The sequence below is a fragment of the Phodopus roborovskii genome, unplaced genomic scaffold, assembly GCF_943737965.1.
Source record: "Phodopus roborovskii unplaced genomic scaffold, PHOROB, whole genome shotgun sequence".
Lineage (NCBI taxonomy): Eukaryota > Metazoa > Chordata > Mammalia > Rodentia > Cricetidae > Phodopus > Phodopus roborovskii.
The window spans coordinates 4,959,838-4,987,606 of NW_026126525.1; the positions used below are offsets into that span (position 1 = coordinate 4,959,838).

At 42.4% G+C, this 27,769-nt stretch overlaps 1 protein-coding gene across 1 annotated transcript in view; it reads right to left on the bottom strand.

The window, feature by feature from the left end:
* Positions 1 to 27,769, bottom strand: part of Cds1 (CDP-diacylglycerol synthase 1) — a 59,147-nt gene that overhangs the window by 6,795 nt on the left and 24,583 nt on the right. The window contains exons 3-11 of the mRNA XM_051198643.1: positions 26,274 to 26,370; positions 21,243 to 21,340; positions 19,645 to 19,784; positions 9,886 to 9,944; positions 7,910 to 7,992; positions 6,607 to 6,694; positions 4,253 to 4,321; positions 2,068 to 2,220; positions 175 to 294 (exon numbers count right to left, since the gene is read on the bottom strand). Coding sequence (XP_051054600.1) covers positions 175 to 294; positions 2,068 to 2,220; positions 4,253 to 4,321; positions 6,607 to 6,694; positions 7,910 to 7,992; positions 9,886 to 9,944; positions 19,645 to 19,784; positions 21,243 to 21,340; positions 26,274 to 26,370 — 907 coding nt within the window. The remainder of the gene's footprint in view (positions 1 to 174; positions 295 to 2,067; positions 2,221 to 4,252; positions 4,322 to 6,606; positions 6,695 to 7,909; positions 7,993 to 9,885; positions 9,945 to 19,644; positions 19,785 to 21,242; positions 21,341 to 26,273; positions 26,371 to 27,769) is intronic.

Genomic DNA, 27,769 nt, shown 5'->3' on the forward strand with positions numbered 1-27,769 from the left:
AAACACTCAAACCAGCCAGGTAGCATGGCTGCGAGGCTAAAACAAATTTCAGGGATGGTTTGATTCCCATGGGCTTAGTGTGGCCAGTTGTGGACCACATCCCAATGACAATATAGCTCCTACTTACATTACAATAGCAATGCAGCAGAGAATGTAAAAAAAAAGCAAGCATACCTTGATTTTAAAAGCTCTTTTGAATCCACTGGCAAAGAAGCCTCCAAATGGGCCAATGAGCGATGCAAATGTTGAAAGTGCAATGCTATGTATCTGGAAGGGATATAAGCTCACTGTTTCCTAAGGAGGAAAAAGTGGAGAGAGCCAGCTGCATTAACACTGTACTTATTCCTGCCCCATAACCCGGAACTGTGGCAGACACAGGAGGTCAAAACAGGCCACATTTCTGTTAACTTCTCAAGCTTTAAAGACCACAAGAGAAAAATGTCATCATTGGCAGTCTCCATGCCCTGTGCCAACTCCCTGCACAACACCACAGCCTCAGTATCACACCTGGTAGAATTCCAGCTCGGCAGGAACTCAGGAAACAGCTGCATGGGAGATTCACACTCTCTTTTGCTCTTTTGGCCATAGTACTTTGTTCTTAAAACCATAGGATTTATTTTAATTTTATAACACTAACTTTAAATAATGAAATAGCAAAAAGTCTTTGTTGCAAAAAACTAAGTTGAAAGCTATGGAAACAGGAAAAAAAAAATTCTTTTTCTTTCTCTTTTTAGAACTGCCTTTTTGAGGCAGGGTTTCTCTGTGTAACCTTGCCTGTCCTGGAACTTGCTCTGTAGACCAAGCTGAACTCGAGATTAAAGGTGTGCTTCACCAAAGCCCGGCTCAGAAATAAGTTTCTTAAGGTACTGTCAAGGGGTAGTGGCATGTACTCTGTAAGCTGACACAGGAGTACCTTGAGCTGAAAGTCAGCCTGGGCTACATGGTAAGACCCTGTCTCAAACAAAACAAAACATGTCAAAATGAGCATGAACAAAATGATTACAGAAGACTTAGAGAAATCATCTGAACAGAAGTTTGTATTTTTAAGGGTATGGCTCTTTTCTGCCTTAAGTAGCTATGAACTAAAAGCAGCTCATGAAAGATGTGCATCCCAGGAAATTTTGGATCTGTTCTGAAAGAACAACATTGCTCCAAACTTTAGACTGGTACCAGCTTAAGTTTTATAGCATGGAACAGGAAGCGTGGATATTGAAAAAAAAATGTTTAAAACCAAATATTGAGCATTCAGAGATAAATTACTTGTAGGTTAATGTGAGTCTGAAGTACAACGAGCTCAAACATGCATGTGTACACAGTTACTGTGCATCCTTGGTTGTGTTCTGCTGCTGTGAAGGAAGGGGTTATTTGGCTCACAGTTTACAGTCCCTCATCAAGGCAAGTCAAGGCAGGCACCTGGAGAAAACCTTGCTTGCTGGCTTGCTTCGCCTGGCTGGCTCAGCTACTTTCCTTATACAGCTCAGGTCCACCTGCCTGGGGATGACACCACCCACAGTGGGCTTGGCTCGCCTCCATCTATCAGCAATTAAAACGTCCCACAGGACAAGCCCACAGGTTCCCTCTTCCCACGTAAAAACTAACCAGCCCACCTTTTCCCACTTTAATGATGCAACAACATACAGGAGGAGCCTATCTAGGAGTACACGGAGGAATGAGGTCTCAGATGTTTGGTGGCAATGGGAAGACTCATTTTTAGAAGACTTCTATAATAATAATAACCCCTAAAAAAAACCAAGGACTCTTTCAACTGATGAGTCTTAAGTTTTATACTTACTAAAATCATATGAGTAACCTGTATCCATTTATTCATAAAAATCTTCATATTTATTTTTAAATTTTATTTTAAAATACTTTTTAAAAACATAAAAGAAATTGCTATCAGTATTTTTAAATCATTATGCAAATAAATTCCTAGTGTACAAACACATGCTTGGAAATGTTAGTACCCATTTGATGTTTTTGGAGGAAAGCACCAGGACACCACTTTCTAGGGAAACTCAGCTGGGAGTGATGGGTCTCCAATCACACATGCCAGCCATTGGCTCTCACCCGTCTCAGCACTGCCTTTAGGAATGGAGGGAGGGAGTAACTCTGGAGCTGGAACAGTTCTGAGGGCTCACATTCTGTCACGAAAGAGTTGACATCACTTCTGTATTCCACTGGGCACACAAAGTACTGGTATTTGGACAACACATAGGCAGCCTGAGGAACAAAGTAAGAATCCATGAGATACTGCCCCAGTAAAAGGAAGCAGAGAGCCACAGGATAGAGCCAGGTGCCGAGTGTCTTTGCGCTGGCATTTGACTCTGTATTCACACAGTTAGGTCAGGAGGGTCCCAGGAAAAAAAACCCTGAAAAAAACTTCAGAGAACAGAAGAATTTTTAAAAGTAGTGAGATCTCCATACAGTGGTCTTGAAAGAGCCTCATGGGAGATCTTACTTTTACATGTTACTTATTATTATTCTAAGTGTGTATCCGTGGTGTGTATGCACATGCCAGGGAACTACTCTGTAGAGTCAGTTTTCTCCTCCTCCTAAGTGAACTATGGGGTAGTCAAACTTGGGTCCCCAGGATTTGCACAGAAAGTATCTTTACCCACACAGTCATCTCTCCAGCCCAAGACCTTACTTTTTAAAATTCTACATAGTTACTCTTAGCAGGGCTTTAAAAGACACGGGATAGGAGTGCATTATAAAGATATGGGCTGTGCAGGTGCCCTTATTGTACATAGATTTGTGTTAATTTCATCAGTGATACAAAAATCACTAAGCAAACAGTACAAGACAGTGCAGGTGAAGGGTACCACTGTCCCTTACCAGCCCAGGATGCCTGACTCAATTATTCATCATTGCAGTCTTTAAAATTAGCCACCTTAGCCATGCAAATGGGAGATAAATAAAAACATATTCTACATTTGATTCTGTTTCCCTTCTGGGCACTCTATTGTTTTCTCAACAACAGCAGAAATTCAACAATGCTGCTAGGAATAGATTCTAACTGCTTTTGTTTCCAAATGAGCCAATTTCTTATCTGTTTGTATGTTACATTTTCAGGGTTCGCTCTTTACTTCTTCCAATGACGGGGCTTTCCATATAGAATTTCTAAATAAACTCTTATGGCATTATTTAACTTGGCTTTATTTTTGACATGTAAACCTTAAGTGGGACTGGATCCTCTATATGTATCAATGATTACTAACATTCTACCTCAAAACTTGCTTTATTCTCAAATTCTACTAGAATTTTCATTCAGAATGAATTACGTTTATAAACTAAATAGTGGGGTAGTTTGTCCACATAGGACAATGCCACAATTATTTACATATTTTCTCTTGCAAAGCTTTGTGTTGTTTTTATTACAGACTTAAATTTTTGAGTTCCCAAACAGTAAAATTTTGCATTTTTTTTTCTCGAGTGTGTTGTAATGTCAAGCAGTGTTGTCACTGTGTTACGAGTAGTTTTTCCCACCAGCCCCAAATAACACACAGAGACACTGTATTAGATATAAAGCTGTTAGCCTGTTACTAGCATTTCTTATTGGCTAGCTCTGTCTTAAATATTAACCCATTTCTATCAATCTAAGTATTTCCACATGGTCTTATCTTACCGGAGAGAGAGCCTAGCAATCCTCTCTCTCGGTCCTACATTTTGAATCTCCTCCCTACTACTTCCTCTCTCCTCCTGGTCTCCTAGTCCTGCCCATCTTGCTTTCTTAATGGCCAAGAGTACTTTATTCATTAACCAATAAGAGAAACATATTTACAGAATGACATCTCCCATCATCACTGTGCAGGTCTTGTTTAGATGATCACTGTTAAGATTTCGTGGGTGCAGCTCCATGGCAAATATGGAAGACACTATCTTGTGGCAGACATCTTGGTTCTCTGGATCTAACGATCTTTCCTCCCCCTCTTCAGAGATGTTCCATGGGTCTTAGGGGTTAAATTGCAGATGTACTGGTGGGGATGGGCAGCCTGTCTTATATTTAAGGGGAAATGTGGCTCTCACTTCTCAACAAAGTTCTTTCTGAACCCACACTAATCAAACTGCAGAGAATGACTAACTACAGGTGCCTAGGTGCTTGTTTACTAAGTTTATGACTCCATATGCACATTTACTAAGTTTTAATAAAAATATTACTAGCATTTTGTGGGTTTTGTAGGCTTAGAAAAGGCTAAAATCTAACAATGCATTTTCAGAGTATAAATAAAAGTGAAATCCCAGTAAAACTCACAATGAATCCGAATATGACTGTGGAGAAGAAACCACCAATGAATCCTTCCCAGGTCTTCTTAGGAGACAGCTAAAAGAGGCCAGATACGATAGAGTTATTACATGCACAAAACCAGGGAACGGGCATGCTTCATTGAGTCCCCCAACACCCTATACATCTCTTTCCTTTTATTTGAATGGGTTGAAACTCCAGTTGTGCATGGCATGGTCATGTCAAGAAGGACCTCAGCATGTGTCTTGGGAAGCATCCAACGCAGGGCAGCCCCTCAAACATGCATGATGCAACCCCTCAATTGTGTGATGTAGCCCCTCAAACGTGTGATGTGTTGTAATATATCTATCTTCAAGTTCTTTTTTTTTTCTTTCAAAGGGCTATAAATTCAATATTGAAATAGTTTTCTCATGACTTGCATGCTTCTCTTGGAATAAGACTGTTAGTCATCCCACACAGACCTGCTATTGACCAGAGAACAGAAGGAATCTAACAAGGCACAGACATTTGACATTCCAGGTTGTCACTTTTTGTCAGGTAGGCTAGGGAGACAGGGTCCCATTGTGAAGAACTTGCAGCCCTCCTGCCTCAGCCTCTCAAGTGCTGAGATTACAAATTTGTACTATTGTGTTCAGCTGAGTCCTAATATGCAAGACATACAAGCTTTCCTTCTGAATTATGTGCCCATCCCCATATTTATGTCTATCTTTAAAAAGCAGGAACATACCGTGTTTCTGAGGAAAGACACTGGGTGTGTTTCACAGTCTGGCTATTATTTCCCAGTAAACAAAACATTCAGAGAGTTAAAATCTGGAGGTAAGTCTGGAACTTGGTGGCATATGAGATAGGACAGAAACCTGGAGTTGTGCTCCTAATTGACAAAGTTGCCATGGAAGGTAAGAATTAAAATGAATCTGACAAGTGGGCTGGTAGGAGCAGCGCTCTCAGGGGAAAGGGATGCTCTTTGTAGACTTCTTACCCTGAAGTTGAGAAACTGCTAGCTGGGCAGTGATGGTTTCTTAACAAATCTTAGAGAGGGAACCAACACACCTCCCCTGGGATAACCCCGTGTCTGTATGAGTGCCATCGAGTGGACTCAAAGTGTCCTCTGATGGTTTAAGAGAGGCTTCAAGCTGACTCACACCGGATCACGAGGCCATTGCCCAATCTCCGGGGCATATTACACAAATAATCGTCTTTGATGAAACCACTTGACAGGTATTCCCGCCCTAGGGTGGGTCTCAGTCTTCCAGCAGGTAGTTCAGAACTCATCTCATACCAGCCGAGCGCCGTGGCATGCTGACTTGCTCTGCTGCAGCTCTAGAAATCCTTCAGAGGTGCACAGCAAGCCTGTCAGCAGCCCTGCAGCTGGGCCTGCTGCTGTGTGGTGCCCACGGAAGACATCTGATGGAGGCACTGAGAGGCATGCTACCCAGGCTCTCAAGGACCACACTTGGTCACATGGCTGGCAACAGCACCGGGCTCATTCATGGGTCATACTCCAGTTCCTCCCACACTGCTTCCGCTTCGCTCAGTATGGGAACTGGGCTCCTATTGGATGCCTGGCTCAGTTGGAACCTGAGCTCCTATTGGACGCTTGGCTCAGTATGGAACCTGAGCTCCTATTCGACGCTTATATGGAACCTGAACTCCTATTGGACGCTTGACTCAGTATGGAAATTGAGCTCCTATTGGACACTTAGCTCAGTAGAAACCTGAATTCCTACAGGAAGACCCGACATTAAAAAAAAAAAATTTTTTTTTTTTTTTTTAAATGAAACCAGGCCTAGGAAAGGTTGGATTTTCATGAGAACTGGTTTCTTTCTTGCCCCAAATGAGATCTGAATAATTTAATTCACTTCCTTGCCCCCACCGTCCATAAACAACCAAAATCTAAGGCAAAACAGCAGGGCTATTGATGTGTGCTTTCCTCCCTTGTCTCACTTGTCACCCTTGGCTTTAGACCCTCCAGTCGTTTATATTTAAATAAGCTTGGGAGTCTCGGGACGACAGTACACAGAAACTAGTAAAGAGTAAAGGACAGCGTAGCTAGCCGTGGCAATGTTGGGAGTGGGTTAAAAACTGATCAATGGCCAGGAGAGAAAACACCAGCAGAGGGAAATGGAACCTCCCCACACCCCCACACCCCCAGTGGATACATGACAGCAAACTCAGAGGGGACTCTCGAGCTGGTAGCTCACTCCCCTGCACTGTGGCAAGCTGCCGCGTGCGGGAACATCTAGGTGTTCCCTGGAAACCAAAAGTATGCAAGAACACCAAAAGGTTGTCATCAAGGTGCCCTGGAAATCGGTGGTCTGGCTTTCTGCCTATGGGAGGGGCTTCTTCCTGACATTTCCCATTACCTTAATTAAAGGAGTTCTTCCAAAAAAGAATCCGAAAAGGTAAGCAGTGATGTCATTGCAGATGACACTTGATATTGGAACAAGGAACCTTTAAAACATTAGCAGAGAAAAGTCTTATGGTAAAAGAGCAAAGTTTACAGCTCAGAATGAACCCACATGACAGCCCCTTTAGATCACAATGGACGACACACTGGAGCACAGCACATGGCAAGGCCTGGCAGAAGCAGGAAACATCACACAAGCTCGCTGGCTCAGCCAGGAGGTGTAACAAACTATCACTAAATAAGACACCTAGAGAACGCTGCTAAGGTAACCATTAAATAACCAACTGCTATAGTTACAAACATTTAAAACTTAATTTTATAAGGAACAACTTGAAAAAAAAAAACATCACAAGAGCAGCCTTGTGAAATGCAAAACAAGTCACTTATGCAGCCAGAGACTGAAGTGACAAGCACACCCCAAACTCTTAAGGCAAATTCTCTTTCAGGAAAATTACTAATTTTAATCCTATAACCTTAGCCTATGACCGTATTGAACTCTGATAACTTTACAGAACCTATTTATATAAGCCATACTTCTCCCTCAATTAAAAGGTTTTATATGACATCCATCCCTAAACTAAATTGTTTACACAAATGCATGCACATTTTGGTAAGCTGGCAAAACTCCAGTTAGCTATAAAATATTCCAGTTGGTGACTCTCTGCAATGGATGGGGAGGGAGGGCCCTTATTTTCATCATCTATATGCATATACAGAACCCATTACGTCTTTCTCCATTCCAGCTCATTTCTAATTATTAATTTTGGATTACATTTAATTTAAAAAAATGCTGAGTCTGCAACCCCAGTGCTGTGGAGCAAACAGCTCTGCACATACACAGTCTACCAGCTTGCTCCTCCCCGCAAGGGAAGTAGGATCTGCCAACTGTCACCTGGAGAAAGGTGACATTTCTCCAACCCGCTTACTGAAAGCAAACTTTCACATACTTCTTGCATTCCATGTAAATAACACCTAAACTTTTGTTTTTAAAAATAACACTGGGGTTTATTAGCATCTGAAAAATGGACCGGGGTCTTGAGGAAGGCTCTCTGCATTTTACTTGGAACCAAAACAAAGGTCTGCAGTCATTAATGAAGTATTTTTTCAGTTATCAAACAGTAAGACTCAGTAATGTTAATGGGATACATCAAGTGGTTTCCATGTTGCAGTTGAAACTGGAAAGCCACTGCCTGGTGTTAGGGGATTTAAGGGTCAAGACATAAAAATAGAATGCAGCATAACACAACATAATCCCTTACCATATCATGCCTTCAAACAGATTTTGGATGACAAGATGTGACTGAGTAACGGTTATCAGTAAAGTGACATGGGTCCATGCGAACTGTTAATAGCCCAACAACACAAAAATTAGCAAACACAGCTCATCAGACAGCCAATTAGCAAGAGCAATTTTGAAACACAAATTTTCTGCCATGACTTCTGATCAAAATTTGTAAGGTAAGGTCATACAAACAAAACAGTGCAGTTAGTAAATTACACTCTTCACATTGTCCACTAAAACCCTGAAATAACAGAAACGCTTAGCAAAATAATTGTAATTTATAAAGGTAATGCTAATGCCAGTGAGACATACTATTAAGTTTTTAAGAACACAGAGCAATAAAGCACCTTGGATCACCCCATTTAAGTCACTGAGGGTTGACAGTGTTGCTTCACTGTGTGGAAACTGCGGTAGTCTTTGAGTGCTCCGCAGTTACCACACTCCAGCTCCATGCCTTTCCTGGGTTCCCTGACAACTTCCCCTGCAAAGAGTGATTCTCGAGCCCAATGCTTGACACTCGGGATTTGGCTGTCTATGTTCCATCTTCTTAGGCTGAAAGTTGGTCTTTCTAGGTCTGATCAATGACATTATGCAACCTCAAAATTTTAAAGTCCTATGCCGTTTGCCTCATCCATCATTCCCTCACCATCCTTCCCTTACCCCTTATCATGATTGATGGCTGTTTTCGTGACTTTTAGCACAATTACTATGGGCAGAATGTGACCCAAAAGCAGTCATTTGATGTATCTGGTAAATCTGATTGGCAATTACGAAGTAATTTTTCAGCTAATTCAGATTTTTATTTACTCCTAAACATGTTTTCTCAAATCAGCATGATATTTTATGTTGGTTGTTTTCCTCTATTCTTAAAGGAACAAATACTTTATACTGGTTGCTTTAAAATATTCACTTTTTTCAATAGGCAACTGGCTCTATTATATTCTACAGCTGTCCCTCCCTCTGTATCCAGTAAGTCCTACACCCACAAATGCAGGAGCCATAGACACATGGATGAAGATGTGCAGACTTATCGTGTCATTATTCCCCCAAGTAACAACTATTTTACACAGGATTTGATTATGTCAAGTCTTGTAATTAACTAGAATGATTTAAAGAGCACAGGAGGGAACAAGTGGGCCACAGAGAAACAAAACAGTCCTGGCCCAGCGTGCATAGAGTTTGTTATTCACAAGGATCCTAGAACCAACTTCCTAACAAGAGATTTGATTACTTCCAATCGGTCTTGATGTTCTTAGATTTCATTAAGATTTTACTGTAGGGTCACCTGAAATTAGAAATGTAGAAAATACTACAAGTTTCTTAGCAATAATAATTTGTAGAATGTTTTCTTAAAGAAATGCCCAAGTGGGGAGTATGATCCAATCTGAAATAAGCCTTGCTGACCCTGAATTTGTATCTCTTAGGACTGCATTGTATGTTAGACTCTTAATTAGCTCCGCTTTAGGAGAAAGAGAAGTCTAGTGTGTAAAGCAATGGATCTTAGCACACACAGACCACTTGTTTCCACTGCACAGAGTACCTCCGGCAACGGTGACCCAGGACTGACGTGACAGCCAGGGAAGCACATGCTCTGCACTGTGCTGATGCCAACAGTCAGTGTCCAAGGTCAGCGTCAATAAAACCACATGGCACACACTTGCTAGGCTTCAGCAGCTATCCCAGAAATGATTTCCCACAATTAGGGAAGTCAAACATATCCTTTATATTTTTTTTTCTTTGAAAATACTTTAAAATGTTTTAGGAACACCATACGGATGGCTGTACGTTTTAAATCTCAAAACCCTTTCAACTTCAACATTTTGATTCTAATGAATCCTAAAAAATTCAAAAATTCTTTGGGCTCAGGAAAGACATTAACTAGCTAATTTGACTGTTAACTCTTCAAGTACAGGAAAGGGATGAGCACAGCTATGGAAAACTCTTGATACACACCATATAAAACTGCAGGCGGTAATGTTTCTTCACCAAGCTCAGTACAAACATGCAGAAGCCTGTTCAAAAACAAAAGACATGTTCTGTGATTCTGTATGGAGTGAGGGATCCCCTGAACGACCCCCACCCATCCAAGCATATTTCAGCCATCACTCAACACCACCTCCCACTTTATAAGAGGCATTTTAAGTAGTTTCCTGAAAGAAGGATTTTGAAATCTCTGAAGTGCCAGGGATATTCAATCGCTATTTCCTACATTCATTAAATGAATTATTCCCTTGCTAATATGGAAATAGGAAAACATCTTAGGTCATCACTTTATCAAGAGCAGGCTGGTAGGTCAGTGGTAGAGTGTTTGCCTAGCATGTGTGGGAACCTATGCTTAATCTTCAGCATAGAAAATCCCACCTTATAAAATGTCAGTTGCTTAAGAGTATGTACAGAATGTGTTCAATGTCCATACAGCATGAAAATTAATAACCATGGCAGCTGATGCTTATTAAACACGCTATGTTCCTAACTCCCATCTAAGCTTTGACATATATCAACTCTATCTTCCCAATGTCATTCATCATCTCCATTTCACAAATGCAGAAAGAGGTTTTGTTTCTTCTTTGGGGATCAGAGAATTAAAAGAAATGTTTGATGCTCCTGGCTCTCAAGTCACGCAATTCCATGGAAATGCAAGTGTCATAAATATCTTGAAATTTGTCAGACCAGTAGTGAAAATACAGTAAAATGTAAAGCTTTTTAAGTAACTTATTTCCTGGTGCTTGAGTTGCATCACATACGTTTGATTATAATTGCATCACATACATTATTACAATAAAGATGTACTGCAGTTGCCCAATTCACTGAGACTGCCTAATCATATACTTTTCTCGGAACACCAGAAAACTGATAAAGACACTTCTGGCAGTGGTGGGTCCTGGAAATGCATAAACTGAGTCTAAGATAACTGCCATGCATTCTGCAGTGAGGTTAGAGTGAATCTGACACAGAAACTGGACCTCTATGGCTACTGACCTACACCACATGGGACAAATACTAGATTTTGCATCTCTTTACTCAGTTTACTAGGCAGTATAACCAAGGATGCATCTCTCCTCAGGACAGAGGCCCAAACAGCAGCTGATCTGTCTGTCTTTCAAAACTGACTTTGAATATCCAACGTTAAGGATATGGCAAAGTAAGGGCAGTGGGGAAGTGACCACAGTTCCTGCCTCCTATTTTTCATCTACAGAGTAGTCAGACTTAGTGGGCTACAAAGCCAGTAGGGAAGCAGTCTTTGGTGCAAATCCAACAACTTAACATTCAGGATGGGGAAGGAGAGAGGGTATGAATGCAAGGAGAAAAGGTCTAAGGGAAAGAGGGCATGAATGCAAAGAGAGAAGGTCTAAGATCATGGGGTCTGTGCTGCTTCAACTGCCAAGTGTATAAAAGTCTTGCTTTTACTGCCTTTAAGTTTTCCTTCTGTGAGGACTAGATGTTTTTTTTCATTATTGAGAATTTCACATGTTAATGCTGTAGTTACCATTTTCCCACTCTAACCCCTCTTATGACCCCCAACTCCTCAGATTCAGGGGATGTCCACATGCCAAACACTGAAAATGGAGCTATTTCTATCAAAGTGTACAAAATCAACCCAAATGCATCAAAGAGCTCAATTTGGAACCTGGAATGCTAAAACTACTGTAAGACAATGTAGGCAGAGCCCTGCAGGACATCGGTGGAAACAGACTCTCTCAAAGGAACTCCATTTGCCTAGGAGGTAAGACCAAGGATGACAGATGGGGCCTCACCCAACTAAACATTCCATACAGCAAAGAAAAAAGTCGGTTAAGTGACGAAGAAGCCACGGACTGGAGAATCTGTGACAGCTATTCACCCAGTGAAGGATTAATACCCAGCATATACAAAACTCACAAAACAAGTCAAGAAAATAAATGACCCAATTAAAAACTAAGCCAGCCATCTGAACAGAGAGTTCTCCAAAGAAATAAAAATGTCTAAGAAATATCTCAGAATATGTTCAAGATCCTTAGCAATTAGGAAAACGCAAATTAAAACACTTTGAGATTTCATCTTACCCCAGTAGAATGGCTAAAATCAAGGAAACAGAGCCAAATGGTGGTGGCATGTGCCTTCATTCCCAGCACTCTAGAGGCAGAGGCCTCTCTGTGAGTTCGAGGCCAGCCTTGTCTACAGAGTTTCAGGACAGCCAAAGCTGCTACACAGAGAAACTTTGTCTTGAAAAACAAAACAAAGGAAGGAAGGGAGGGAAGGAAGGAGGGAGGGAGGGAGGGAGGGAAGAAAGGAGGGAGAGAGGGAAGGAAAAACAAGGAAGGAAGGAAGGAAGGAAGGAAGGAAGGAAGGAAGGAAGGAAACAGCTGACAACAAATGTTAGTAAGGATGTAGGGAACGGAGAACTGTAGTTTCCTGTTGGTAGAACTGCAAACTGGTACAGCCACTATGAAAATCAACGTGGAAAATTCTCAAAAAGCTAAAATCAGCTCTATCACATGACTTGGCTGTACCACTCCCCGGCACATGCCCAGGAGGACAAACACTTCACATTCTCTTAGCTACAGATTCTACCTCTACTCTTCAGATATGAGTATATCGTCTGGAGTAACCACGGAAACCAGGGAAGTATTGGGGGAAGAAGCTTTAGAGAGGGGACTACTGGGACAAAGGTGCCACGGAGGGAAAATGGGGATAATAGGCTGGGGGGGGGCAACTCACCTGGGGAGGGATAAGGAAATACAAAGGGAGGGAGGTTAAGTAACACCAAGGATCTGTGACAAAGGCAAAGGAGATAGTGAAAAGTGTGTGTGTGTGTGTGCTGTGTGTGCTATGTGTAGTATGCAGTTTAAGTGAATCCATGCCCCCTTGGTAACATTGCTCTACCCAAAGGCCGTAAACTATGGTTGCTATTTTTGATTGGCAATTTGACACAACCTACAATCACTTCAGAAGAGGATCTAGCAATTCTAGACTGGCTGGCCTGTGGGGACTGTTTTATGTTAACTGATCCTGGACTACGGATCTGAGGAGAGCAGGGGAGCACAAGCAGGCAGACGTTCTCTCTGCTCCCAATATGGGTGTGGCAGGCTGCTTCAAGAGCCTGTCTTGACTCACTTTCAATAGTGGACTGACTAAGAACTGAGCGCTTAAACAACCCCTTTCTCAGCAGAGTTGCTTTCTGTCAGGGACTGTCATCACAGCAACAGAAATAACCCCTCCCACAACAGGCAGACCCATCTTGCTGTGCAAGTAGCAATGGAACTCTGCACCACTGTGAGGGCAGTAGCTGAAGCTGCATGTCCACTGCCGGGAGTCAAAGGCTAACGGGGTCCATGCTGAATCAGGGACTGCTGGAAGCTCTTTGTGAACAAGCACGGCCCTCAGTCCCCTGGGCCAGCATCGGGACAGTCTTGATATCACTAGCTTTAACCCACTCACACTGAGATGCACCAAACACAATGGGCAACCCAATCATTCAGCATTTTCCTAGTGGACTTTTCACCCAGAACAATCTTGACAATCTGTTTTGATTGGTACAGTTTCACCTGCAGGATTCAGTTACTCAAGAACTAAATGCATCAAGACCCTACACTTCTCTGACTTCATGGGAGGAGGTTAGAGTGTGGAGGTTTGAGTGAGGATGACCTCCATAGGCTCTCACATTTGAGTGCTCGGCCACCAGGAAGTGGAACCATCTGAAGGGGCTACAAGGGTCAGGAGGAAAGCCACCTCTCCTTCCACCCCATGCCTCAGCCCGCCCCAAGTTCTCAGTTACAACTCCAGGGACATGCATGTCACCACATTCCCTGAAGCTGTAAGCAAGCCCCCAGTTAAATACTTTCTTTTATAAATGTTGCCTGAGTCGTGGTGTCTCTTCATAGCAGTAGAACACTGACCAAGACATCAAGCTTACCTAAAGCTAAATATTTTTAAAGAAAAGCATTCTTTTGAATAATAGATATGAAACTCATCATTCACAACTACATGGCTATGAGAATATTTTATGCTTAAAACATAGAAGTGTGCACATATTATATCTTAACTCTAGAGTAAAGATTATTTTTTACATTCAGATCCACAGTCATACCTTTTTCTTAACTAAAGAATATTTATATAGCCATGTTTTCAATGAAAATCATAGGCTTTATTACATTACTACAAATAACAGCACTGGAAAGGTCACCATGCTGGTTATTTTTTGTCAACTTGACACAAACTAGAATCACTTGGAAAAGGGGGCACTTAACTGAGTAACTGTCCCCATCAGACTGACTGTAGATGAGCCTGTGGGGCATTTTCTTGATTAGTGATTGATGTGGGAGGACCACCCACTGTAGGCAGTGACACCTGGGCAGGAAGTCCTGGAGTGTATAAGAAAGCAGCTGAGCAAGCCAGTGAGCTATGATCCCCCATGGTCTCACTTCACCCCTTGCCTCCAGGTTCCTGCTGTGACCTCCCTTGGTGATGGACCAAGACCACGAAATACACACCAAATAAACTCTTCCCCAAGTTGCTTTTGATCAGTATTTTATCACAGTGACAGAAAGCAAACTAAACAGGTCCCTAACACACTCAGCTGTGATGTAACAGGTCTCAATGCAGTTATGTGGTGCTGTCCTGGCAGAGCTGGAGGTGCTGATGCAAGCATGAGCATCCTGCATCTCATCCAAACCACTCCCAGCAAGAGCCAGTTTCCAACAAAGAGAAGTGTCTACAGCAAAAAATAAAAACAAATGAGCAGGTCAAGCAGGTCATGAAAAGTGAAGGAAAAATTGAGAAACCTAAGCCCCAAAGACACAAAACAACAGATTTCAGAAAATTAGTTAACAGTTTAAAAACGTGTCGAGTATTTATGATATTCCAGATGCAAGATTAAAAAAAGAAAAAAGTGAGATAGGCATGAGCATTCCCTAGCTCACTATCCAGCTGGAGAGACAGGAAATAGAAAACTAGAGCTGTTTTTAGATTTTAGTATTAGTGATTAAGTAACTCAGTAAACGTGGGTGGCATCATTAATTCTAAAACAGGCGCAAAGAGCAGCCTAGGTTTGAACAAGGTGCTTTCTAACTCGCTCCTCATTCTTTACTTCACTGGTTGCACTAGTTGCCAACACTCAGCCTTCTAGAAGCAGCTTAAGTAAATTCAGAGGCATACTGCATTGTGCGGTCTAGTCACACCCTAGATGACAGCTTTGCTCACACACAGGTTAAATGAATAGGTAACTGAGAAACTGATAGGCAAAGAGTCATATTAACTGAATTGTAAAAGAAAAGCTGCCAAAGGCATATAAATATAAGGAAAACAATCATTGGCTAAAATAATATGCATGACTGTAGTTGCTGACCTTCTTTAGTGTCAAACACCCCAACTGCATCAACCCATCAACCCACCATTACAGAACTTGAAAGGAAGGCAAGCTTGCTCTCATTCCCAACTAAATGGCCCAAGCCCAAGTCACCAAGTATGGGAGACGTTCTTTTTTCTGCAAATCCAGTCTCTGAAGAAACATGTTATTTTCAGACTTTTTTCTTTGCTTATTAGTCAAAGTCACTTTGTGACAAGACTATATAAATGTCAGTACAACTTCTAAATCCTACTCAGTGAGTCTCTCTGTGTGACAGGAAGCAAGTCTTTGAACTTCATGGCTTCTGATGAGGGGGAGAGGCTCAGACACACCTACATTTTATTTCAATAAAATTTAATGTCAATGGAATATTTTTAATATCAGCTAAGACATACACTTTCCAAAGTCCTTTGGTCATGGCAATAAAACTAGCATTTCAAGCGCCCTTTCATACTATCATGTGAACAGTACCAACAAGTGAGCACAGCATGCTCCCTATCTCCTTATACCGTCTCAAAGTCCAGCTCCACCAGTCAGACTACTCACAGTGTTGTTAACAATGTAAAGACTCACAACAAGACATCAAGCAAAGCAGGCAGCACTCACAAGCACAGAGTGTGTGAATCCACATGTCCTCAGCCTTCTCATCATTCAGCAAATACAGAGGGAAACGTGCTGCCAGACTCAGCTGCCAATGCCAGGAATTAACTGAGAGCTGCACACAGTGAGAGCACACAGTGAGAGCCACACACAGTAGGAGCACACAGTAGGAGCCACACACAGTGAGAGCCGCACACAGTGAGAGCCGCACACAGTGAGAGCCGCACACAGTGAGAGTTTCATACTTGTACCTAATAGCTCCCAGCTCACTCTAAGCTGCTGCTGCTGGTGTGTGTGTGTGTGTGTGTGTGTGTGTGTGTGTGTGTGTGTGTGTGTGTGTGTGTGTGTGTTTTCGATTCTGGAAGACTCTCATATCTTCTAGGATGATATAAGAGTCTTCCAGAAAGCTACACTGGTAAACTCTGGGGAAAATGCAAAAGGGAAATGTTAATTCTTACAACTACATGTGGATTAACAAAGATCTCAATTAAAAAGTACATTGTAAGTCACTAACCAGGACACAGAGCAATTTTCATAGACTGTCATAAAATAGAGGCTGGGTTCCAAGGACCAGCCAACTGTTGACTGTTTAACTGTATAACCCCTTGGTGCTGTATGTAAAGCCACAGGGCCCAGGCTCCACCTCCTCACTACTCTCCCTGCCAACTACTCCCAACTCTCCCATTTCTCACTTAATCACAGATTTGCTTTCATCTTCTCTTGATATGGAAGCCCCATGTGGCTTCCCTGGAAGAAGTCCAAACCCTTCCTATGACAAAACCAGCTTCTCAAGACACATGTATATATACTTTCCAGGCTTGGACATGCCATCATCTCAGCTCTGTTCCTGACTCAGCTAGCTGGTTCCCACTTGGTCCCAGAATGGTTTCCATGGTAGTTCAGCCCTTCTCAGAGGAAGATACCTCTTCTTCAAGGTTTCTGCAGTGGTCTAGCCCTTCTTCTTGTGCCTGTTAATCCTGTTCAGTTAGTTTCTGCCATGAATTGGTGGACCTGAGACTCATAGGCTTGACACACTGGATGGGGTTATCCATCATTTCCCCTAATGCTCTCCGGGCTGCCACACTTAGGCTCTAGCATTGGGAAGCACTTGGATGTTTGTTAAAAAAAAAAAAAAAAAAATACAAAAAAACTGGTGACTTTCAAATGAGCTTATGTGACTCCTGAGCCTATTATTCTGTGGTAAAATGTGTCTGTGGCAGAAATCAGTGCATCATTTGGAAAAAAACAACAGTTATTTTATGAGATGCTAAATCTTTAATGCACAAAAAAATCACTGGAGGGGAGTTAGTTGGGAAATGAGATATAGGATATATGGAAAGAAACAAGAAAATTGATTCACATCAGTCTCTGCTCAACAGAAGCTATTCTCAAGCCTGAGCTACAGTCATTAGCAGAGGGAGGAAGGGAAGGAAATGGCAGGCTCTGGACCCATCTGGACTGCAAACTGCAATCGCATACAACCACAGACAGATATGTTACTATACACCCACCTGAAGCTACATTAACTAGAAATGATGGGTCATAGAATAATCGGCTCTCATCTGCCTAAGAAAATAAGTGAGGGAAGACAGGAATGTACAAGCCTGAATACTCAGAAAGTTTCTGGAATTTCTAGAATAACTTCTGCAAGCCCTTGGAGACCAGAAGTAAGACTCTATGGCATCAAGATGATCTTACTGAATGCTTCTTTGTCTTTGTGAATGCTTACTATGGCATATAAAGTATGTATTTTTAAAAACATTCTATCTTTAACAAGACTGTTTCAGAATCTTAGCATGCCTCTCATTCCTCCAGCAGCCCATGAAGGAGCAGGTCCCAGTCGGCAGCAGGCGCAGGTACAGCCCTCCCACACTACTCAGACCCCAGTGACGTTAGGCCCTGTGATAGAAGAGATGGCTATCCCTGACAGCCCACAGGACGGAGAAACCCAGGGGCTATGTGAAGACATGAGAAGAATGCAAACCCAGGTTAAAGCCTATTCAGCCCTGGCAGTCCACTGGAATGTCACTGAAAGAAATGACGATGGCCAATCACAACAGAGAGAATGGGAGGAAATCAATGCAAAACTCAACTGCAGGAGCTATGAGTAACTAAACTACTGCAGTGCTGAGACCGCAGGGCGAACTAAAGGCATTCACTAACACCAACACGAAAGGTCAATGGGGGCAAGACAAGCATCACGTGAAGAGCCAATGGCAGGCACAAATCGTCATGACCATCAGTCTCAAGGACAGACTAAAGAGACCCAAGAATTTCTGAACACAGAGCATTCTCCTCTGCAGCATTTCATAGGATGCTGCTAGAGACCCTGTTTCTGCAGGGTGGGAAGATGTCCAAGAAGCTGGGGGACCCAGGAAAGAACTAAATCATGAAGGCAGGGACTCTGAACAGCTAGTCCACAGGAAGAGGGGCCCAGGGACCTCTATTAAACATGGTAAAAGACACAGTCTCTGATTTGATTTATATGGACATTTAAAAACAAAACAAACAAAAGTACTACCGGCACACATGAGCTAGATAGACCCACAGGAAATATGGACATCAAGGGCCCCTGGCAGTGGCATCAGGACCTATCCCGAGTGCACGAACTGGCTTTTTGGAGCCCATTCCCTATGGTGGGATACCTTCTCAGCCTTGATACAGGGGGGGGGGAGGGTCTTGGTCCTGCCTCAACTTGGTATGACACACTTTGTTGACTCCCCAAGGAAGGCCTTATCCCCTCTGAGGTATGGACAGCTGGGTTGGGAGACAATGGGGTTAGTAGGTAAAATTAAAAAAATAATAATGCCAAAAATAAAGAAATCAGTGCATTAGGTACAAACAGAAAGCATCAAAGAGGAGTGGGGCGGGAATGCTGTTTACACTATAATTCTCTGGAAACTGGTTTTTAAAAACAATAAATAGCACAAATGATTTCTATTTTAACATTATTATTACTAAGTAATTATACTAACATGACATAAAGCAGAATTGCCAGGCTTGATGACAGAAGACAGACTGGAGATATAGCACTTACCTAGGACATGTGGGACCCTCAATCTGAGCCCCACTAGAAGCCACAAAATGAACAAACCCAGAGAAGAGGCCAGAAGCCACTAGAGAACTATTTCCTGCTAACTCCACTAACGTTTTAAACACCAAGAAGGCGCAGTCCTATCTCCTGAGGAAAAATTCCACCTCAGAACTGACTCTTCATTCAAAGAAGATACAGTGCAGGGATGTGTACTGACAGACAGACAGCCCTGCGCCTCACACCACAGAACTGTGCAGTAACCTTTCAGCAGGTGTCACTCACTGCCATCTCTTCATGGCCCACTCCTTCCAGCTGCCTAGAATTCAAGTGGACCGACTACCCCCAAACTGCGAGAGCAGGAATAAAAATGCACCTTCTGTAAACACATCAGTAACTTTTAAAGACTTACTTATTTTACTTTATGATGTTTAGACTACATGGATGTGTATTAAAGGGTAGCAGCACTAGGAAGCTTGAGAACCACTGCTCTTGGAAGAAACCTTATTCTCTAGAAACAATTATAAATATATATTTGTAAATTACCACTAGAAAATAAAAGCTACTTAAGACCACAATGGAAGAAATAGTTTATACATGAGAAGTAAAAGAGAGCCTGGAATAAAATGCAACAGAAAAAAAAAAAGAAAAAGAAAAAACAAAAACAAAACAAAACACAAATGCACTTAAATAGCCTAAGTAAAAATAAACACAGGAAACACTAGCTGGACACTGGTACAGACCGACCTCAAGTTACCTGCCAGGTAGAGGGCGAAGGATATAAACCTGTGGTAGCGAATGAGGAACTGCAGCTGCTCCTCCCTCTGAACAAATGTAGCAAAATAGTCCGCCACTGTCTCTCCGTAGAAGAAATAGTTCACACAAAGTAGAAAGTACCTGCAATTTAAACCCATTAGCTTGGTCTGAATGTTGTTTTCCCCCTCAAATGTTACAGAATTATTCTTTGCATTTTGATGGTAATACTAAGATCAAAATCAAATTTGGGTGGTTAATTCCAAATACTCTCCACCAAAATGCTGTTTTCTCATTTTAAACTTAATTCCAATCCTATCAGCCAACAGCAACCAGCAATGCACCAAAGATAATTCATGTATTTAACTCAAAATATAGTATCAGAGACAACAATGTCAAAATACAGCAGACAGATACACACACACCATGAACACACATACACGGTGAATTTATAATGAACAGACAGATACACACGCCGTGAACATATAAACACACAGTATTGAGTTTATAATGAATGGACAGATGCACAAACATCCGTGGGCACACACATACACACAGTGCTGAGTTTATAATAAAAATTAACTCCTGGATGCTCAATGTTCTCATGTTGGAGGACACAACCCCATCTACTAAGCAAGTTAAGAGGGACAGGAGAAAGAGGTGGCCGAGAATCTTCCCCTCCTGCCCTGTTCTGATGTCTTTCCCAGTTCTTCTCAATGCCTAGAAGGGCTCCAAGTTAGTGACTCTTATTTTGATTTAGTGTATGTGCTCACACGTGCATGCATGTGTGCAAGCCCATGTGTGTTTCCCATATTAGGTATATGTATTTCCTGTATGTATATTTCATTGGCGTGTCTGTGTTTCCCATGTATTTTAAGAGAAATGGAGAAAACTGCTAAGAGAAAATTACCTCTTGTCAATATCAACACCTACCCCATACTTTCCCCATCTCCAGGATCTTACTATATATCTCAGGCTGGTTGACCTCTCAGGCTGGCCTTGACCTCACGGTCCTCCTGCCACAAACAATTGGTAATTGAGCAAGTTGCTGTGGTTTGGATCCCAGAACTAGGGTTGGAGGCATGAGTCATCATACTCAGGTAGGAAGTACATAGAATATTTAAGTCCAAAAGTGAGACACAGCCATCTTAGGAAGACAACAGCTTCCTGGAGGATGTTAATGGAATAACATCCTTAAAGGCATGACCATGTAGGCTGACTAGGATCTCTATTATAGCACCATGTTTCCTACTCAGGGTCTTAAAAGGGATGAGTGCCTGAAATGTTTCAAAAATACATGAAGCCAAAGTTTACACATATATGTACATATCAAATATTTTATAATCCCTTGTCAACTGGGAACAAAGTTAAGAAAGCTGTTTATAAAATTATGATCAGAGAGGGTAATCATTAATTAGGTGTTATTATAAAGACTGAAGTGCAAGCGTGAGGAAGGTTGTATGGAGGAGGAAGAGCAAAGGTTATTTTCTTCTTTACAAATTCAGTTACAGTGTGTTCCTCTTCCTCCAAACCCATCCTACAATTACAAACTTCAGAAGTGAATCAGATTTGCATATCTAGAGCAATTTCACGGGCACTCACCAACTCAGTGTTCTAAACCACGGGAGGTCATAGGAGTGATAGACTCTGTATCCAATGGTGATAATCTCATGGAAGCATTTCACTTGGATGCCCAGAACCTAAAAGTAAAACAATGAGGTCATGTGATCTGTCCTGTGTAACTTACAAGCAACATCTAGCCATGTGTGTTTTAGAAAATCTTAATCTACCAATTTGTGATTATTCTAAATGGCAATAGCAAAGAGGCAGTACTCACTCCCTCTACAGAAACGACGCCTGTTTACATGAAGGCCTGAGATCTTCCCAGGAGAAGCCAGGCATAGCCAATCCTTGGGCAGTTGGGTGGGCCTTATCCATTTATTTTTATTATTTATAACCATGTATCCACCATTTCTCAAGATGGATAATCTTTTCTGAGACAGGGCCTCACACAATAGGGCAGACTGGCCTCAGCCTCCTGTGTGGCAATTGCAGGTGTGGCATGCCCAGGTCCCATTTTCCCATCTCTTAGGTTCCGATGGGAAAAGGCTGGCTTAGAGAAGTGTGAGTGTCTCCAGGAGTCTTTAACCACAAGTTGAGCACACTTATACATTGTAGCATGGACCTTTAGTCTTAAGCATACAGGAGGCAGAGGCACTGTGAGGTCAGTGGTCTCCTGGTTGCTACACAGTGAGTTCCAGGCCAGCCATAGCCAAACAGTGAAACCATACAAAAAAAAAAAAAAAAAAAAAAAAAGGAAAAGATGATGTCCAGGACAAATAATTACAGCAGCATCTCCCTCCCACTTTACCTTCCCACAACTGAGCAGACTGTCCTACAGCCATCAATAGCTCTGGTCAGTGTGAACACAGTCATCATCAGCCTTCTAGACATGGCCACACTGCCTAGACAATAGAGTTGTAGTTTTGTATGCAAGGTGTGCTTGTATCCATGAGTTGATGTTCTGCTCATAGCCCTTCCCAGGGATAAACCCATGGATCTAAGTGAAGTGCAACATCTTACTTAAACGTGGCCGATTCCAAGACTCAAACAGCACACACAACGAATCCTCTGAGTCAGAAGGGACAGTCTTTATGAACACAATAGATTATTTTCCTTCCTCTAAACAGCACGCCCAAGGGCTTGAGATTTTATAATCTTGTACAAAAATAAGACTTTTATAAGCTTAAGGAGTTTAAAAATCAAAGATTATAACGGATCAATTTCCAGCTTAGAATCTAAAATACTGCTATTTGGTTTTTCGTTGAAAAACGTTTCAAAACTCATGTTTGAAGGTGTATTTTTCTTTTTCTTTTTTTTTAAACATTTCTTATGGTTTGGGGAAATGAGTCAGTGAATACCGTGACACACTGCACAAGCAAGAAGTTCAAACCCTAGCACTCAGGAAAGGGTTGGGGCAGACACAGACACATCCCAGGGCTCACGGCCAGACAGCTGCCAGAGTGTCAAGCTCTAGGCTTAATGAGAGGTCCTGCCTCAAAAGAGACAGACACTCAACAGCACACAGGAAAGTGCACACACACAAGTGCACAGGCATGCAAGCACACACAAATATACACATGAGAGAGAGGGAGAGGGAGGAAGGGAAGGAGAGAGAGAGAGAAAGGGAGAGAGAGAGATTAGCCTTCTCAAACCAGCCATTCAGGATATTTTAAGCTACTCTGCCACCAAATATTTATTATATGTCAACCATGGACTATAAAAAAGTAAATGTTCCCCTTAGACATATAATAAAGAAGTATTATACCAAAGTACAAGAAAGTATTGGTAGCAAAAGTCATTAGTGTTATAAAAACAAAGGATATATAAAGGTCACTCTTCAAATAATCTTTGTGTAAATATAAAATAAAATGGTATTTTCACAAAAATAATCACAGAATGGGGACAAAGTTCAGTGTTAAGACAAAATGGCAAACCACACATTTACAGAACAAAGGGCTTTTAAAATATCAAATGCAGTGCGGCAATCTCTATGAACACAGCCACTCAGCACTTTACCCCATTCTACTGAGAGGAGAGAAGGGGGCTTTATTTAACAGTTATCTATGCTATCTGTGTGATTACCTTACAACTCGAAAGGAGAACACAGAATGTCTCAGAAAACCAAAAATAAGGAATTCTAAACATTATAGTTAAAAATCTTTAGAATGTATTTATATTATTATTAAGGACTGGGAGATTTCATTGATATTGATACGTCATGCCACTGATACTGGTAGCAGTAAACACTGGCTGAATTAATGTGTAAAAGCCTTAAAAGCAAGAGTCAGTTCTTTAGCGGCCCACTTCACTAATCACTGAGGGAAGGGGGGGCGGGAGGAATGGAGGGAGGGAGAGCAGTCTGTGAAGAAGCATGTAACTCTAATGCCATGTGGAAATAACCACACACACCTGTGGTGGGAGATGGACGGGCAGCGACACCACCAAAGAACACGAACAGGCAGTCACAGCTGCAGATGACTGGGGCACGTTAGGCTGTGTGTTAAGTCCTTCAGAGCAGTCAGAATACATGGGTGTGGGAGCGGACAGAGAGCTGAGCCAGTGGTGCACGGTAGGAGAGGGATGACAGGAGAAGATGTGACTATTTGGGTCAATGGGGGATACTAAGCATTAACTGGGGAGGTGGCCAAAGCAGACAGTAGTTCAGGCTGGATGACATGACGGAACCAGCAGAGTGTCACAGGGCACTTGAGAGACTAGATTCAGCGAAGATGGAAACTAGGAATGTGTTATCTGCAAAAACAACATCAAAGGTTTTAATTCAGAGTTTTGTGGGTCTGTGATGATGCAGAAGAACATTGAGATGGGGGCAGGGGGCCTAGAGGAAGGAGGCCAGGAGGCCCAGAGTGGGACAAGAGACAAGGACAAGATACAGCCCCAACACGATGCCCTGAGTTCCCCCCCCCAGGTGTCCCATCTGTGCAAGTTCCACACATCCTGATAAGTCCAGCAGATGGAATCCCTGGTGAGGTCAGACCCCTGGCCATCTAATCACACTCAATGATTAGAATCAGGTGGGAACCAATCCTTCGACTTAGGAGCCTTTTTAGGGGACATTAAACCATAAAAGAAGGGAAGGAGGGAATGTTGAGCAGCAAAGAGAGCCTGGAATAACAACAGGCTTATGCAGGACAGCTGGGAGACAGAACATGGCATTTGGCCATGTTGAGTGTCAGCTATGGGTTATGCAAATAAAAATGCCTATATTCACTTTAGGGATCTAGTTTAAGAAAACAATTTGATTTATGAAATCAGAACTTATTTGTGCTCCAGCATGTTCAAAATCAAAGACTTCTTATTAAAGAAACAGAACATAATCTGAATGTTTAAAAATGGTGATTTAAATAACACAATGCTTCAAATTCCATTGGATAGCAGGAAAGGTAAAGAAATCCTAAGTACTTTAGGCAGGCTGTGATTCTCTTTTAAAACTCAGGTTCCAACTGAGCATAGTGCACACAGCTGTAATCCCAGCACCGTAGAGGCTGAAGTTTGAGGCCAGCCTGGCCTACATAAAAAGTTCAAGGCTGGGTGGATAATACAGCGGGGTGAACGCCTCTAAAACCGTTCTCAATCCTTCTTTGGAGCATCAGCCCATGACATGAGCTGATGACATTTTTTATTGTGACTAAGTTTATTTTTAAGTGTTTTTTAATAAGAGGAAAAGCCACACCATGTTGCTGACAATTGTATCCACTCTCAACAGGACACAGGAAGGAGTGGAAGACAGTAAGATGGGTAGACACATCCACATTCTCTGGTAGGCAGGAGACGGAGGTGAACACGGGAGAGGCTGAATGGGCTGAGGTGAGATGACGAAAGCAACAGAGTAAAAGGGAGAGTCCGGCACAGCCGCCTGGTACACAAGTGTGCCCTGGCAGAGCAGGTGCCTGGTGGGAGTGGTAGTGACTGCCAGGGGAGTGAGCAGTTTTATCTAGAGAGCTTGTCACCTTCTCAACACATAACAGTAATGAAGGACACTGTGTGTGCCCCCAGGAATGGTTGTCACCATTCATTGCTAAGCCAATACCTGGAAACAGCTGCTAAATCTGTTGAAGGAATGGATTTCTCCTGGCTCCCACACCTCCACTCAACTCCTCCCTCCACCTGACTCCTATTCAACCTTGAGATGGAAGCTCACACGCATTGCACAATGCTTCCAGAAGGTTTGCCAACTCCTTTTCTGCTCTCACAGTACTAATCTTTATTTCAAAGGCTACAGTTTGTAATTAGAAGCAGCAAAGCAGTTCTTTACAGCATAAATAGCAAGCATCATCAAAACAAAGATGGGGATGTGTTCTAAGGCATCACCATTAACATACCCCAGTGCTACTGTAATCTCTGGTACATGCCAGTCACCTTGAAGTAAGAGCTTAGTTTGTCTGTTTGCCCTCATGACTTGGCTTCCCATACATAATGTCTAACTCTCCCAGAATGATGTCTACTCAGCTCTTCAGTCTCATCCCTAGGTCAACTCAGATCCTATATAGGAAGTCCCACCTTCTCTCATTGACCCCTGCCTTGATTGACACTGGGGTATCCAGCTTGAAATCCACCTTGCTTTCTCTGTGGAATCTTCAGGATCAAGCTTAGGCACTGACTTTCTGTAAGCCTTTTGTTTTCCCTGTTTCAGACCAGGTGGCATGCCTCTCTACCCTTGTGCTTAAAACATTGCCTGTCATGAAGACTTACCACTATTTAGTCCTCTGACTGTTTCTGCTGTCATACTAAGTTCCTTGAAGATAGGGATCAAGTCAGATATAAACAGATGGAAGTGTTACATGCAGTTCTGCCACACTTAATGCTCTGCAAGGCACTGGATACACAGATGCCCAGTATTAACACACACACACACTTGGTCCATGCTGCAGAAGAACTGTGCAGGTGGTAAAGATTGGTCTAGGTCATTTCATGAACTAGAAATTGCTTCAAGAAACTGAGTTTGCAGTTGCCAAGTCCTGAGTTACCTTTTATTATCATACACACACATTATTTCAATGACACGTATGAGGCTGGGGAACCAGGGCGGCCAAGAAAGTGTCAATCACGTACCAGAAGCATAAGCATGAAGGACCCCATGTAGATGATCAGGAAGAAGAGAGAGATCATGGTCAGGGTGAGAATCCCTCGGATCCACCAGTTCTTCCACCTGCAAAGAAAGTATTAACCACTTCAGCATTAACAACATCAGCATTAGTAAATAACATCAGCATTAATAGTGTTAGTATTAATAATGCCATTTTCAAGTTCTGCTATGAGTGGTTTCAGTACTGAATTCCCAGAGTTGGGAAGTTTTCCTACCTGTGCTTTAAGAAGATCTTATTTCATTTTATGTAATAAGAGCAACAGTTGAGACTTTACATCATGTCAGCTAAAGAAAGAATGTGAGAAGTCGTGAGGGCGGGGAGTGAGGCAGTCGGCCTGGCTGTGGGAGCGGGGCGGGATGTGCCAACAGGGATTTTGTGAGGACCAGGAGGCTGGAGTCTTGGGAAAGAAGACTTGGGGTTTTAGAGTAGACGATAAAAAATATGCCTCATTTAAGATGGTGGCACTGACAGGACAGCTGCCATACGGAAACTCAGGGTTTGTTTCTGAGGGCAGAGCATCCCAGCTGCCACCAAGGGCTGACTCCTGCTATGCTGGGGACAGATCTCCCTGACCTCTCTGCTTTGGGGCCAATGTGCCCAGCAATATACTCTGGGGTGGTCCTTGTGTTTATTTGACCATGCCATGAGTTACAACGCTGGCAGACACTATACAAAAAAAAAAAAAAAAAAGACAGATTCTAGTACATGGGCTGTCACTTGTCAGTCATGATAGAACCCGTAAGGCTGGGTTCAGTGTCACATCCCTTGGGATGCAATGATGGGAAAAGCACTTAAACCCAGGACTATGAGGCCAGCCTGTGCAGCACCAAGGTCCTGCTGCACAGACTCTGAAAGCAACTGTATATGGGGAATCCTGGGTCCAAACCCACTGCTGTTTTCCTTTAAGATATTAGAAATTTTCATCACACATGCTTTAGGACCCACAAAGTTGAAGGCTCCCAGGGATTCCAACCTCTTCTCCTATGTCCCCCTGAGTCAACACATCCTCCGAGAATTTCACTAGCAATCTTCATAAAAACCCAAGGCCCTCAGTGACATGTGCTGGATTCGTATTGTAAGAATTCTAAGAGTATTTGAATACTGAGATTATTCTTCACACACTGATTCCTCCTTTATCTCACTGTTGAGGGACATGGCAACAAAATATAAATGCATCTTGTATAGAGTATTTGCTCAGCAAATATTTGATGAGATACTGAGCCAACCAACAGTTTAATAAAAGTATAAAGCATAAAGGTAAAAAAGATTCTCAGGGCCAGCAGGGGTTCAGCAGAGAAAGGGGCTTGCTGTGCAGGGCTGGTGAAGGTGAAACTCGGAACAGAGTTGAGAAAGTTACCCTCTGACCTCCACACACCAGTGCTGTGGTTGGTGGATATATGTGCACATACACAATAAGTTTTAAAAAATTTAAAAACATTTTCACTAGTTGTCACTACAAAC